This window comes from Oncorhynchus masou, chromosome 5 (genome assembly GCF_036934945.1).
Source record: "Oncorhynchus masou masou isolate Uvic2021 chromosome 5, UVic_Omas_1.1, whole genome shotgun sequence".
Taxonomy (NCBI): domain Eukaryota; kingdom Metazoa; phylum Chordata; class Actinopteri; order Salmoniformes; family Salmonidae; genus Oncorhynchus; species Oncorhynchus masou.
The window spans coordinates 9,853,998-9,870,163 of record NC_088216.1 but is presented as its reverse complement, the minus strand read 5'-3'; the positions used below and the strand labels follow the sequence as shown (position 1 = coordinate 9,870,163).

General features: G+C 40.9%; 2 protein-coding genes across 2 annotated transcripts; both read left to right on the top strand.

Moving 5' to 3' along the window:
* The first annotated feature begins 469 nt into the window (after positions 1-469).
* Positions 470-8,995, top strand: LOC135525842 (zinc finger protein 239-like). The gene is made up of 3 exons (XM_064953773.1): positions 470-601; positions 694-778; positions 7,589-8,995. The coding sequence occupies exons 1-3, from the start codon at positions 470-472 to the stop codon at positions 8,503-8,505; spliced, it is 1,134 nt and encodes a 377-aa protein (XP_064809845.1). The 3' UTR covers positions 8,506-8,995.
* A 2,178-nt stretch (positions 8,996-11,173) lies between these two features.
* LOC135532642 (zinc finger protein 239-like) lies at positions 11,174-15,662 on the top strand. The gene is made up of 2 exons (XM_064960113.1): positions 11,174-11,646; positions 14,262-15,662. Exons 1-2 carry the CDS (start codon positions 11,349-11,351, stop codon positions 15,062-15,064), a joined length of 1,101 nt encoding a protein of 366 aa, XP_064816185.1. The 5' UTR covers positions 11,174-11,348; the 3' UTR covers positions 15,065-15,662.
* Positions 15,663-16,166: the final 504 nt, after the last annotated feature.

Here is a 16,166-nt window from a genome sequence, read left to right as displayed (position 1 = left end):
TGCGCCACTCGGGAGCCCTCATTCAATATATGCACCAATTAACACATGCTTCTGTTTGTACTTTAACATTTAACTCTTTAATGAAATAAATGACAAATAAACCTTTTGTCTGAAAATAAAATGTATCGTATTTTCCTAAATCAAATACATATTCATTTCCTAAACTGCGTTACCCACTCTGGTCAGCAGATGGCGAATGACGTATTCCAGGCAATGCTGCCTGTGTGACGTATAATCTAATGGACCAAGTTTCTTCAACAACCAGGACTGCGACCTCCATAACGGAACATTTCAGCTCTTTGTACGCTTTCGGTGATTATTAGCCACTGTTTTAAACACACGTCTGTCGTATATACTAGTTACCCCTTTTAATATCACATTTACGTTGGTGTTATTCAGCTAGCTGTCTGGTTAAGGTAGCAGTAGCTATAGGTTAGTCGCTAATGCTAACTAGCTAACATCCCCGACAATGACTTCAAAAAGCTACCACACCTCCGCTGAAGAGGATGACAGCTGGACGGAGAGAAACGCTATTGTGAAAGAGGAGAAGGAAGAGGAGGCTGTCACAGTTAAACAAGAAGTAGAGGATGAGGCTGTTACAGTGAAGGAGGAGGGGAAGATAAACAAGCTACCTGCCGTTTTTACACCAAGGAGTTAACTACTGTCACAATGAAAATATCTCTTTCTGAAGAGGAAGACGTTTTTGGAATGACGGAGGAGGGGGATCACTGTCACATTGGAGGAGGAAGAAGGCAGAATGGAGATCTGATTAACACCAGTGAGTTACTGTCTTTAAAAAGCACAAACTCTGCAGTTGTTGAACCGATGTCCCTGAATATCTCTTTCTGCTCCAACCGATGTCCCTGAACCTTTCTGGGGTTATCTCTTTCTGTTGAACCGATGTCCCTGAATATATCTCTTTCTGCTGAACCGATGTCCCTGAATATCTCTTTCCGTTGAACCGATGTCCCTGAATATCTCTTTCTGTTGAACCGATGTCCCTGAATATCTCTTTCTGCTGAACCGATGTCCCTGAATATCTCTTTCTGTTGAACCATGTCCCTGAATATCTCTTTCTGTTGAACCGATGTCCCTGAATATCTCTTTCTGTTGAACCATGTCCCTGAATATCTCTTTCTGTTGAACCACTATGTCCCTGAATATCTCTTTCTGCTGAACCATGTCCCTGAATATCTCTTTCTGCTGAACCAATGTCCCTGAATATCTCTTTCTGCTGAACCGATGTCCCTGAATATCTCTTTCTGCTGAACCATGTCCCTGAATATCTCTTTCTGTTGAACCCCCTGAATATCTCTTTCTGTTGAACTGATGTCCAACGCTTGAACCACTAGGCTACTTTCTACTGAAGTTATGGGTTACGATTCCAGCTTATGGACATTACATTTGCACGCAAAAAAAAATCACAACTTTAATCTCACAGAAAGCACAGACCAAATATAAATTCAATGTTTGGTGTGTTTGTCCAATGCTCTACCCACTTGGGCTCACTGTTCCTAAGCCGTCATTGAAAATAAGGTTTGTTCTTAACTGACTTGCCTAGTTAAATAAAGGTTAAAAAAAACCCCCTAAAAAAAATACCCAGGAAATCGGAATTCTAAATATTGGCATGTTGGAGACATAAAACAAATAGAAGCCTTGTGTTACATGAAATCGACAAGCTTTTTGGGGGAATCAACATATTAGCAAAAGTCTGTGGTCCCCTATGTGGGAAGGGCACTGGTGCACAAATTAAGTTAATTTCCAAATGAAACCACATAAATTATTATCCTTAAATTATCCTTTGGGATTTTGGTAATGACGCCCCCATCTACGTTCCCAGAGTCGGATGAACCAGGGTTAATTTGTATGTCTCTGCGCTAGTTTGAAGGAAGTTGCTAACCTGCAGGAAGTCTGTGGGTGTTTGCTAGCCAGGTCTTCCTGTTTTTAGCTGATAGGAATAGAACCCAGTGTGGTTGTCTGCTGCTATACCATGACAAGCATTCTGAGATGCCGTTCTTTGTCACCAGGATTCTTGCCATTCTCCTTGCCATTCTCCTGCCGCCCACTTACACCAGGGTTACTGGTCCAACGCTCTAACCACTAGGCTACCTGCCACCCCCTTACACCAGGGTTACTAGTCCAATGCTCTAACCACTAGGCTACCTGCCACCCCCTTACACCAGGGTTACTAGTCCAACGCTCTAACCACTAGGCTACCTGCCACCCCCTTTACACCAGGGTTACTAGTCCAACGCTCTAACCACTAGGCTACCTGCCACCCCCTTACACCAGGGTTACTAGTCCAATGCTCTAACCACTAGGCTACCTGCCACCCCCTTACACCAGGGTTACTAGTCCAATGCTCTAACCACTAGGCTACCTGCCACCCCTTACACCAGGGTTACTCGTCCAACGCTCTAACCACTAGGCTACCTGCCACCCCCTTACACCAGGGTTACTAGTCCAACGCTCTAACCACTAGGCTACCTGCCACCCCCTTACACCTGGGTTACTAGTCCAATGCTCTAACCACTAGGCTACCCGCAGCCCTTTGACCTCATCAACGAGCTCTTTTCGCCCACAAAGGACTGCCGCTGACTGGATTCTGTTTTTGATTGTCACACCATTCTATTGTAAACCCTAGATACTGTCATGCGTGAGAAACCCAGGAGGCTGTTTCTGAGACACTGGATCCGGCCCGCCTGGTACTGACGACCATACGACGCTCAGAGTCTCTTCGGTCACTTGTTTTCCCATCCTGACCTTCAATCGAACAATAACTGAATTCATCGATGCCTGTCTGCCTGCTTTATATAGCAAGCCACGGCCACACTGTCTGTAGGAGCGATTTTTGTGAACACGGTGGTGTACCTAATAAACTGGCCAGTTTGGGATATAATAAAACACCCATAAGTCAAATGTTTTTTTTAATGTGATTTTTAGGCCATATAGCCGAGACCTACCTATAATTATGCAAACCTAAGGTACTACGACTGAACATTCCAAATGTAAACAAATGTGTTTATGATAGATTTTAATCAAGAAATATTTAAGATCTGAATGTCCGTCTGTCTGTAACGTCCATAACGAAGGGTGTAACATCTATAACGTGTAACATCTGTAACGGAGGGTGTACCGTCCATAACGAAGGGCGGTAGGGCGTAGCGTCCACAGCGGGAGGGCGTGGCGTCCACAGCGGGAGGGCGTGGCGTCCACAGCGGGAGGGCGTAGCGTCCACAGCGGGAGGGCGTGTTGTGTCTTTGGAATCATTAAACTGAAGATTAATCTTTATAAAAATTCTCTGTAATTATTATTATTACATGATTAAACTACTTAATCATGTAACTGTAATTAACTAGGAAGTTGGGGCACCAAGGAAAATATTCAGATTAGAAAGTTATAATTTTCTTAATATAACTTTCAGATATTTTAATATCTGATCAATTAGTCTTCTTATTAATGAATTATTCTTTACCTCACGTTAGTCTCATTCTGAACATCATAAATTGTTGGTTATCTGCATGAACCCAGTCTTCACTATGAGTCATCCATACATCAATTGTATTAGATCATTTATTTACTAACTAAATAAATCACATATAAACAAACAGTAGATATGGTTAGAAGGGGCAGACCAGTAAGGTCATTCTGCCCCTCAGTTAACCCGAAAATAAGAATTTGTTCTTAACTGACTTGCCTGGTTAAATAAAGGAAAATTTAAAAAAAAATAAAACAAGGAAATGATAGCGGAACTGGTATCACGGCTTGGTGGACAAAAGGGAAATGGGGGTCGATCATTATTAGCAATTGAAATAATCCTTTGCACATGAACGCTCAACCATTCGGGAATAATTGCAATCCATATATATATTTACGCTCAGTGTGTCGTCAAGATCTCTGATGGAAAGTTTGTTTCTGTTGGAGAGTTTGTCCGCCCTCTCTCTCGCTCTCTCTCTGCCGTGGTTAGAATGGATAGTTCAGAGTAACATTCATTCAATGTCGTTATAGAATAGATGTTTCGGCGGTTGTCGGTCTTTGCGTTCAATGATACTGAATTCCTAGCTGCAGACCAGTAATTAGTATCAAAGATTTTGTTCTTATTCTGTTGGTTAGATAGTCTAAGAGTTTAACCACGTGGTTAAGAATTCAGCTAGAGAAATGCATGGTCTCTACTCAAAACCTTAGCCCTCTGTGATGAGGTGCTGGTCTGAAGCCTTCTGTGATGAGGTTCCTTGTCTGAAACCTTAGCCCTCTGTGATGAGGTTATTGTCTGAAACCTTAGCCCTCTGTGATGAGGTACTGGTCTGAAGCCTTAGCCCTATGTGATGAGGTACTTCTGAAAGCCATCGAGGTGGGTTTTTATTCGGAACATAGAAAAGGGCTGGTCCCATGACACCAGGTCATGTCTGTGCTCCTGGGGCGTGCCAATGACTTAGTGAAACTTTAAACAGAAATACAATTCTCTCACATCAACATGATTACATAGCATCATATCATTTCACAAATAGTTTCATCTTTACTCATTGATTTTTATATACCACAATTAGATGCAAGCTTCACAACTGAGACTGTTGTTTAAACAGGGTTATGGTAATGTGGCTGTATTGTCTCTCATGAGTTGCACAAAATTGTACCAAACGGACCAGTTCGTAGCTGGCTACCTCACCGACCCTTTATACAATCTCCAGTACAGGAATATTCTTCAGTTCTCGAGTTCTGTGAGGTGGAAGAAAGTCCTTGGTTCTCTCTATGAAAACTCACTCTCTCTTATACTCTGGCCATGAGGAGGAATCTCCTCCAGGATTTTATGACCTGCCTAACAGAGCCTGGTGTAGGGAGTATAGAGAGAGGGGGGATGGTGCTCGCTGTACCCAAAAAGGGCAACGTCATGACAGGTGTACCGTCCATAGCGAAGGGTGTACCATCCATAACGCTTGTTTTCCTCTCTGAATTAATAATGGAAATCCCAATCTTAAAAAATGTATAGTTTTTGTGTTCAGCCAAGCCTATCCTTCGAAATGGCTATCCATGTTATAACTAACACTGGGGGACAGCTGTGAGTGGAGAAACAAGCTCCAAGAGCTCTTTCAAATAGACATGAAATATGATTGACTGAAAAGCCTTTTTTGAGACTTTCCCTCCTACTCTGTAATGGCCAAAATACATTCAATTTCTGACTTAAACTTTTAAAATGAACCCTGAATTCCAATATATATACATTAAGGATAGTTGTGAACGTGGCATTGTTTCAGTTAGGAAAATGTGATGCCAGACAACGTGACAATTAGGTATGTGTTTTCAAAATGCATACTGCCTCCAGCTCACATTGCAAGTCTGCCTACCCTTGACTATGCACTTAAATGGCGAATGGAAGGTGTGCTTCAATTACCAGTTGAGAAATACAAATTGTAGATCTTTTAAATTATTATTATAATTATTATTATTATTATTTTATGTGATTGCATTTAGAATTGTTGCAGTGTCTGGGCTTATTAAAGCAGATGGTTCACTCCAGCAGCAACAAGCTGGTTAAAGAGCAGAAGCAGGCTCTCTGTCTGACAGGTGATATTCCGTTCATAGGCTCTGTATGCTCTCTGTCTGACAGGTGATATTCCGTTCATAGGCTCTCTGTCTGACAGGTGATATTCCGTTCATAGGCTCTGTATGCTCTCTGTCTGACAGGTTTCATTCCGCTCAATGATGCTCTGTATGCTCTCTGTCTGACAGGTGATATGCATTCAAGGCTCTTGTCTGGTGATTTCCATTCAAAATAATGCTTTGTCTGAATGATATTCCGTTTAAGAATCTATACATGTATAATGTTCAATTTGGCATTTTATTACTGCAATTTCATTCCGCTAAATGATGCAAATTTACCTATAGACTGACAGGTTGAATGCATTAACATTGACTGGTATTTCCATTAGCAAAATAATGCTTTTTATTAATTATGTTTAAAATCTAAACCCATTCCTGTTTGTTGGTAAATACATGTATAATGTTAAATTTGGCTGGCGGCAATTATATTTATTACCTCGAGTCTGCGACTCTTTTGAGCAAAACAAGTATTGAGATGATGCGTACTTGAATCCCAACTGCCACTTGTCAACATTCCAAAATTCTAAACCCATTCATGGAATTTTGTGTCTGGCTGCCTGTTTTGTAAAATTGTTCACAATGAAACACTGCCAGACAGTCTCTCACTCTGGTAGTAGATATAGTGAGAAAGTTGTAAATAACTAAATGTGTCTGAAGCCAGTGACTTGATAAGCTGATGGTATCATGGCTGCTCAATATGTCTACCTATTTTCTAGCTTCATTTACAAATAAACATTGGAATTTAGCTGCTAGCAAGGCACTGATAAACAGTGAATTTAGCTAGCTAGCAAGGCACTGATAAACAGTGAATTTAGCTAGCTAGCAAGGCACTGATAAACAGTGAATTTAGCTAGCTAGCAAGGCACTGATAAACAGTGAATTTAGCTAGCTAGCAAGGCACTGATAAACAGGGAATTTAGCTAGCTAGCAAGGCACTGTTAAAATAGGCTTGTCAGAATGAATCTAAGCTAGATCAAGAAATCTGTCATTAATTTGTAAACGTTTTTGCTAAGGTCTTCGTCACGTAATTTTACATCCAGCTAAGGTGTTTGGTGCATTATTTCTCATGTTAAAAAATGTGCATGGAAAACTAGTCAGTGCAGTGATCAGTAAGTATCGATTTGACCGATTTCTGAGAACACGTTTATAACATCACCAGCAAGCTGTCAAACTACTGTTAATAAAGCACAAGCTGTACACACTGTTTATCAGTGCATACTTAAGTATCAGTGCCTTGCTAGCTAGCTAAATTCACTGTTTATCAGTGCTTGTCAAAATTCACTGTTTAATCAAAGTGCCTTGTTAGCTGCTAAACGCTGTTTATCAGTGCCTTGCTAGCTAGCTAAATTCACTGTTTATCAGTATCTTGCCTTTTATCAGTGCCTTGCTAGCTAGCTAAATTCACTGTTTATCAGTGCCTTGCTAGCTAGCTAAATTCACTGTTTAAGGGAGTGGTAGTGGCGATCTTGTTGCTATGGTGAATTTGGAGCAACAGTAACTGCCAGGGTATGATTTTCAGCATAACACTCCCACATTGAAACCACACCCCCAACCACATCCCCAAGACCCAAATCACATTTTTCATAATGAGCACCAGAAAACACATGTGGAATTGCTGCGTTCAGTCCTCATTTAAAGCTACAAAGAGTGTGGGGGGAGGGAGGGGGCTAACTTTTCTAGATGACACTTTGTTTCCAGCTGTTGTACTGCTTGTCTTTGTCCTAGTGATTAACTTGGCCTCAGGTTATTGAGGGATCTGATATTCAACCTCACAGGAATGCAGTTTTATCATGTGGCGGTTTCATTCAGGGCCGAATTCATTTTTGCACACCGTAGCAAAATGTTTTGCAATGGAAAGCAGAAACAAGCATTTCTTATTGGACAAGTTCCGCTAGTCGTCCCTCCCCATTTCGGCCTGTTTGCTTGTGTTTAGTTTCTAGTGAATACAACCTCGATCTCTCTGTTAAAATAAACACTCTGTCTTTGCCAGGAGAGAGACCAGACTCAGAGGAACCAGAGACGTCTGAACCAGCAAGACGACACCACTGCTCCCAGTGTGGAAAAAGTTTTACCCAATTACGGACACTGAAGGTGCATGGAAGAATACACACTGGAGAGAGGCCCTACCAATGTTCCCAATGTGGAAAGAGTTTTGCCCTGTTAGAGAGCCTGAAAATACATAATAGAATACACACAGGAGAGAAGCCTTACCAATGCTCCAAGTGTGGAAAGAGATTTTCACAGTTAAGTTGCCTGAAATCACATGAGATAATACACACAGGAGATAAGCCTCACAAATGCCCTCAATGTGGTAATACTTTTAAGCGGTTAAGTAACCTGAAGGACCATAAAAGAGTACACACAGGAGAAAAGCCTTACCACTGTATCCATTGTGAAGAGCGTTTTAGCTGGTCAAGGCAACTGAAAGCGCATGAGAGAACACACACCGGAGAGAAGCCCTACCAATGTTCCCAGTGTGGAAAGAGTTTTACCCAGCTAGGGAGCCTGAAAATACATAATAGAATACACACAGGAGAAAAGCCTTACCAATGCTCCCAGTGTGGAAAGAGATGTAAACGGTTAAGTTGCCTGAAATCACATGAGATAATACACACCGGAGATAAGCCTCACAAATGCCCTCTATGTGGTAATACTTTTAAGCGGCTAAGTAACCTGAAGGAACATGAAAGAGTGCACACAGGGGAAAAGCCTTACCACTGTTTCCAATGTGAAAAGAGTTTCAGCACGTTAAGGCAACAAAAAGAGCATGAGAGAACACACACCGGAGAGAAGCCCTACCAATGCTCCCAGTGTGGAAGGCGTTTTAACCGCTTAAGTAACCTGAAATCACATGAGTGGACACACAGGAGAGATGCCACATCACTGATCTGTGTGGAAATAGTTTAACCTCATCAGGCATCCTGAAGAGTCATGAGCAAAGCCTTTCCGCTGCTCCCAGTGTGGAATGACATTTACCTGGTTAAGGCAACTGAAATCACATGAAAGAATCCACACGAGAGAGAAATGTTATGAATGCTCTCAAGTGTAGAAAGATATTTACCCAGTTTAGGCACCTGAAAGACCGAGGTTACCCTCTCAGCGGAGAAGCCTTGCCTATGCTCCCAGTGTGGGGAGCGATATTTCACACACAATTACAATTCATGACATAACAGACACATTGCTCCCACACTTGTTCTCATCTTTTACTGAAAATTGGTGTTTTTTCATTTTGTTTATGCTCTTATTTCCATATGAAATCAAATTGGAGAAACACATGTATTTTGAGTAGGTTTTTTTTTTTTTTAATCCCAAAACATGAATTGAATATGGAGTGTGTCAGTTTTTATGTAGATTATGTACACACACGCTGTGATTAAAGTCTTTTTTTTTTACTCTGGTTCTGTTTTTTGTGTTTTTTTAAATCGAGTTGCTATATGTTGTTAATTGAGTGTTATTTGTTGTTAAGCCCACGGGCTCCAGGTCATCTACAAGACCCTGCTAGGTAAAGCTGTACGTTGTTAAAGGTGATCTACTGTTTACATATGTATCTTAAAGCATGTGGCTTTAAAGCCCCCATGCAGTCTTTGTGTTTATTTTTTAATAATCCATTTTCCTGAGAGACAATGAACTTTGGGACAGCTCAGGGCTTTGTTCCATCTTCCGGGTTTCCAGATCATGTTTGTGGTTGGACAAGGGTGAGGGGCATTGTAGTTCATGGTTTCTTGTTGTCTATGAACCTGGTTTAGGGGTTGGGTACAGGATATGAACCTGGTTTAGGATTGGATACAGGATAGGAACCTGGTTTAGGGGTTGGGTACAGGATATGAACCTGGTTTAGGATTGGATACAGGATAGGAACCTGGTTTAGGGGAGGGGTTGGATACAGGATATTAACCTGGTTTAGGGGAGGATTGGGTACAGGATATGAACATGGTTTAGGGGTATGGCTGGATTTTTTAATTTTTTTTATGAACCTTTATTTTACTAGGCAAGTCAGTTAAGAACAAATTCTTATTTTCAATGACGGATAGGAACAGTGGGTTAACTGCCTGTTCAGGGGCAGAACGACAGATTTGTACCTTGTCAGCTCGGGGATTTGAACTTGCAACCTTGGATACAGATATGAACCTGGTTTAGGGGTTGGATACCAACACTCTAACCACTAGGCTACCCTGGTTTAGGGGTTGGATACAGGATATGAACCTGGTTTAGGGGTTGGATACAGGATATTAACCTGGGTTTTGGGATTGGGTACAGGATATGAACCTGGTTTAGGGGGTAGGGTTGGATACAGGATATTAACCTGGTTTATGGGGCCTGGTTTAGGGTTGGATACAGGATATTAACCTGGTTTAGGGGTAGGGTTGGGTACAGGATGTGAACCTGGTTTAGGGGTTGGATACAGGATATGAACCTGGGGTAGGGGGTTGGATACAGGATATGAACCTGGTCTAGGGGTTGGATACAGGATATGAACCTGGTTTAGGGGTTGGATACAGGATATGAACATGGTTTAGGGGTTGGATACAGGATATGAACCTGGGGTAGGGTTGGGTACAGGATATGAACCTGGTTTAGGGGGTTGGATAGGTTGGATAAAGGATATTAACCTGGTTTAGGGGTTAGATACAGGATATGAACCTGGTTTAGGGGAAGGGTTGGGTACAAGATATGAACCTGGTTTGTCATTATGGGGTAGGGTTGGGTACAGGATATAAACCCGGTTTAGGTGTAGGAATGATTACAGGATATGAACTTGGTTTAGCGTACGGTTTAGGTACATGATATGAAGCTGGTTGAGAGAATGCCAAGAGTGTGCAAATCTGTCATCAAACATTTCTAAAAACCTGTTTTATAGACCTAGTCTGTCATTATATACATGATGTATTGTTACACCATGTAGGAGCAGTATAGACCTAGTCTGTTCATTATACATGATGTATTGTTATGTGATGTCATTATGGGTTATTGTGATGTCATTATGGGGTATTGTGATGTCATTATGGGGTATTGCAGTATGTCATTATGGGTTTTTGTGTGTAGATTGATGAGGGGAAAGAAATATTTGATCCATTTTTGAATACGGCTGTATAGACCTTGTTACAAAATGTGGAAAAAGTGAAGGGGTCTGAATACTTTTTCCGAATGCCCTGTAGTCTGGAAAATTATAAGACACGGTCCAATTTAGTTATAGACTCCCGATCATGTCCGGTTTAGAGACAAAAACACTGGTTGTCCCTTCTGTTTGGCATAGTTTTTAATTTATTTTCATTTATTTCGTAAAATAATCATGTTATTCGGTGCTGGTCTAGAATGAGTGCCTTAGATCGCTGTACCACTCGGGAGCCGTCACTCAAGACCAGCACCGATAAACACATGCTTCTGTTTGTACGTTTTCATTTAGCATGATTCTTTTACGAAATAAATGAAAATAAATCAAATACATATTCATTTCCTAAACTGCGTTACCCACTCTCGTCAGTAGATGGCTAATGGCGTCTTTCAGGCAATGCTGCCTGTGTGACGTATAATCTAATGGACGGGAAGTTTGTTCAACCACAACTGCGACCTCGGTTGCAGGAACATTTGAGCTCTTTATACGCTTTCGGTGTTTATTCGCCACTCTGTTTTAAACACATTTCTGTCGTATCTACTAGTTACCCCTTTTAATATCATATGTACGTCAGCTTGCTGTCTGGTTAAGGTAGCAGTAGCACTAGGCTAATGCTAACTGGCTAACATCCCCGACCATGAGTTCAAAAAGCTACCACCCCTCTGCTGAAGAGGATGACTGCAGGACGGAGAGTAACGCTATTGTGAAAGAGGAGAAGGGAGAGGAGGCTGTCACTGTTAAGCAAGAAGTAGAGGATGAGGCTGTTAACGTGAAAGAGGAAGACGTTTCAGTGAAAGAGGAGGGGGAAGTTAAACAAGAGGGTGCAGTTTGTACAGTGAAAGAGGAGGAAGACGTTTCTGGAGTGAAGGAGGAGGGGGAGATCACTGTCACATTGGAGGAGGAAGAAGAGCAGAATGGAGATCTGATTAACACCAGTGAGTACTGTCTTTTAAAAAAGGGGGCACTTTTCTGCAGTTGTTGAATCGATATCCCTGAATATCTCTTTCTGTTGAACCGATGTCCCTGAATATGTATTTCTGTTGAACTGATGTGATTTTAAAGGGTCATTCTCCTGAAGTTATGGGCGATTCCAGCGTTATGGACATTACATTTGCACGCAAAATCACAACTTTAATGTCTCACAGAATTGAAATACAAAATATAAATTAAATGTTTGATGTGTTTGTCTGTAGTACCCTTGAGTGTATACCCAGGAAATCTGAATTCTAAATATTGGCATGTTGGAGAAAAACAAAACAAATAGTAGCTTTTATGGATGTTACATGAAATGGACAAGCTTTTTGCGAGATTGCTAACGAGCGTTAACAAAAATGACTGGAAGTCTATGGGTATATGCTAGCAGATACCTGTAGACTTCCAGCCATTGTGCTAACGCTAGTTAGCAATTGGCTTGCAAAACTACCTCTAACTTCGTTCATACAGGACACAGAGACATACAAATGGTTTCCACAAGTTCATCTGTTATCCACAAGTTCATCTGACTCTGGGGAAGTAGCTCAGTGGCAAAATCCCAAATCAGCCCTTTTAACGTTTATATTTAGGATTTCAGGCTTTATTTGAAACGTTTAGGGAGGAAATTGCCTGAATTTTGACCATTACCTTGTAGGGGGCCAAGTCTAAAAAAAAAATATGTTCAGCCAATCATAGTTCATGGCTTTTAGAAAGGGCTTAGAGAGCTTGTTTTTTCCACTCACCGCTTTCCTCCAGTATGAGCTAAGAAGATGTTAATGAAGCAGTACAGGCCACATTGAAGTGTCTTGAGTTTTGTTTGTGTGTTCTATAGTCTTGTAAAGAGAGGGAGGAGGGGGTGACGGAGAGGAAACATTTTTGTAAGACCTGCAGCATACATCGGATCATATTAAAAATGTATCTGTAAAGAGCACTTTCATCAAGGTTTCTCTCTTTCTCTTTCTTTCTTCTCTCTTTCTTCTCTCTCTCTTTCTTTCTTCTCTCTTTCTTCTCTCTCTCTTTCTTTCTTTCTTCTCTTTCTTTCTTCTCTTTCTTTCTTCTCTCTTTCTTTCTTCTCTCTTTCTTCTCGCTCATATATATGTAGATTTATTTATTTGTATATGTATATATGCTGAAAAAAATGTCTCATATGTCAGTACTATTTGTTTTAAAAAGATGAAGGGTGTTTATCAACTATCTCTGAAATATTCCTGTAGCATTTATTTTTCTATAATTGAGTTTATTGCATAAACGCAGGTTAAACTATTTAAACTTATGGTTGTGGAAGGCATATATTTATCCTAGGTATAATTTCACAAGCCCTGAATTCATTAGATTATTGTTGACTGTTTGAAATGCAGTGTATTTGACCTTTTTAATTGTACGACAAAACTTATTTAGAGAACACATGAACAATTAAGACACTCACCGGCCAATTTATTAGGTACACCCATCTAGTACTGGGTCAGATCCTCCTTTGCCTCCAACCCTAGACACTGTCAGGCGTGAAAAGCCCAGGAGGCCGTTTCTGAGACACTGGATCAGGCCCGCCTGGCACTGACAACGACGTTCAGTCTCTTAGGTCACTTGTTTTGCCCATCTACTTAAAAATATGCCAAATGTAAGCAAATGTGTTATGATAGATTTGAATCAAGAAATATTTAAGATCGGAATGTCTGTCCATTTGTAACATCCATAACGGTTGTTTTCCTCTCTGAAGTAATAATGAAAATCACAATCTTAAATGTTTTTGGTTTGTGTTCAGCCAAGCCTTGCCTTCGAAAATGCCTATCCATGTTATAACTAACACTGGGGGACAGCTGTGAGTGGAGAAACAAGCTCTGTGAGCTCTTTCAAAAAGCCATGAAATATGATTGACTGAAAAGCCTTCTTTGAGACTTGCCCTCCTACTCTGTAAGGGCCAAAATGCATGAAGTTTCGTACTTAATTATGAATGTGGCCATTACAGAAATCATATTGAGATTAGGATTATGGTCATTAATATTAACAGAACATGCAACTCCTGTATTGAAGCAGCCCATAAGACGTCCTTTTCCAAAAAAATTGCCAAAATGCAATTCGCACTAAAACACCATTGTTAAACATCTCCGTCAGGAACTTAGAAAGAGATCTAAAGATGCCTGGTAATATGACGAGGACTGTGTTAATTGAGGACTGTGTTAATTGAGGACTGTGTTAATTGAGGACTGTGTTAATTGAGGACTGTGTTAATTGAGGACTGTGTTTAATTAATGATTTGGACATCGAAAGACAGAACAGGAGCCAAATGCTGACCAATGAGAACCTATGAAATAGGCCTAATTGACTCCACCTTTCTATTGTCTGATTGTTGGCGACTGACTCATTGTTTCATAATGAGCACCAGAAAAACACCTATGGAACTTGGCCTCAGGTTTATTGAAGGATCTGATTTAGATTAAACCTAATAGGAAGACAGTTTTTATCATGTGAAGGTTTCATTCAGGGTCGTATTCATTCGTGAACACCATTTCGTTTTAGTTACGAGTGAATACGACCCTGGTCTCACTGTTAAATTAAACACACGGTTTGTCTTTGGTAGGACAGACACCAGACTCAGAAGATCCAGAGCAAGAGACGTCTGAACCAGCAAGACGACACCACTGTTCCCACTGTGGAAAGACTTTTACCCAGTTACGGACACTGAAGGTGCATGAAAGAATACACACTGGAGAGAAGCCCTACCAATGTTCCCAGTGTGGAAAGAGTTTTATCCAGTTAGGGAGCCTGAAAATACATAATAGAATTCACACCGGAGAGAAGCCTTACCAATGCTCCCAGTGTGGAAAGAGATGTTCACAGTTAAGTTGCCTGAAATCACATGAGAGAATACACACAGGAGATAAGCCCCACAAATGCCTTCAATGTGGTAATACTTTTAAGCGGTTAAGTAACCTGAAAGAACATCAAAGAGTACACACGGGGGAAAAGCCTTACTACTGTTTATATTGTGAAAAGCGTTTCAGCTGGGTAAGGCAACTGAAAGAGCATGAGAGAACACACACCGGAGAGAAGCCCTACCAATGTTCCCAGTGTGGAAAGAGTTTTACCCAGTTTGGGAGCCTGAAAATACATGAGAGAATCCACACAGGCGAAAAGCCTTTCCAATGTTCCCAGTGTGGAAAGAGTTTTAACCGGTTAGGTAACCTGAAATCACATGAGAGGACACACAAAGAAGAAGAGCCACATCACTGCTCCCAGTGTGGAAAGAATTTTACCTCATTCGGCTTCCTGAAGAATCATGAGCAAAGACACACGGGGGAAAAGCCTTTCCGCTGCTCCCAGTGTGGAATTAAATTTACGTGTTTACGGCAACTGAAATCACATGAAAGAATGCACACATGAGAGAAATGTTACGAATGCTCCCAGTGTAGAAAGATATTTACCCAGTTTGGGCACCTGAAAGACTGAGGTTACACACACAGGGGAGAAGCTTTACTCATGCTTCCCAATGTGGAGAGTGATTTTTCAAATACTTACAATTCATGAGTTAACACACACATTCCTCCCACACTTCTCATCTTTTACTGAAAATTTGTGCGTTGTGGTTTTGTTTACGCTCTTAGACTCATATTCATATGGAAATATGTACACTCTCTGTGTACACTACACTCTCTCTGTGATTAAATAGTCTTCTTTCTTTACTCTGGCTCTGTGTGTTTTTCTGTGTGTGTTGGGGATGTGGAACGTCGTTTGGGTCTTTGCGTGTCAAAAAACACACTGACGTGTTTGTTGACAGTGATGCAGGATGATGATGACAAGTTGATAATGATAACATGATAACAAGTTCAAACAGGTGCCATTAATACAGGTAACGAGTGGAGGACAGAGGAGCCTCTTAAAGAAGAAGTTACAGGCTGTGAGAGCCAGAAATCTTGCTTGTTTGTAGGTGACCAAATACTTTATTTTCCACCATAATTTGCAAATAAATTCATTAAAAATCCTACAATGTGATTTTCTGGATTTTTTTTTCTCATTTTGTCTGTCATAGTTGAAGTGTACCTATGATGAAAATTACAGGCCTCATCTTTTTAAGTGGGAGAACTTGCACAATTGGTGGCTGACTGAATACTTTTTTTGCCCCACTGTATGTGTATTGAACAATTTTCCATAGGAAAAACAACGCAACGTGGATGTTGGAGTCTGAGGAAAAAAGTATTTGGATACTGAGTCGACCCATTTCATTGGTCCGCAATCCAACCTTGTTTAACATTATCTAGTCTAAATATGGCACGATTCCACTAATTGTAACCTTCTGCGTCACTTTCAACGAGGGACTTTTTTATCTTGAAGGCAAACCGCAAATTCCACTGTTGTGGCGAGCTTCATAACACGTAACTTCGCTAGTTTTTTTTTCATGAACTGAAGTTCAATAGCCTTGCAGAAGCACCCCCAAATCATCACTGATCATCCGCAAAATTTCACAGTGGTTGCGAGACACTGGCTT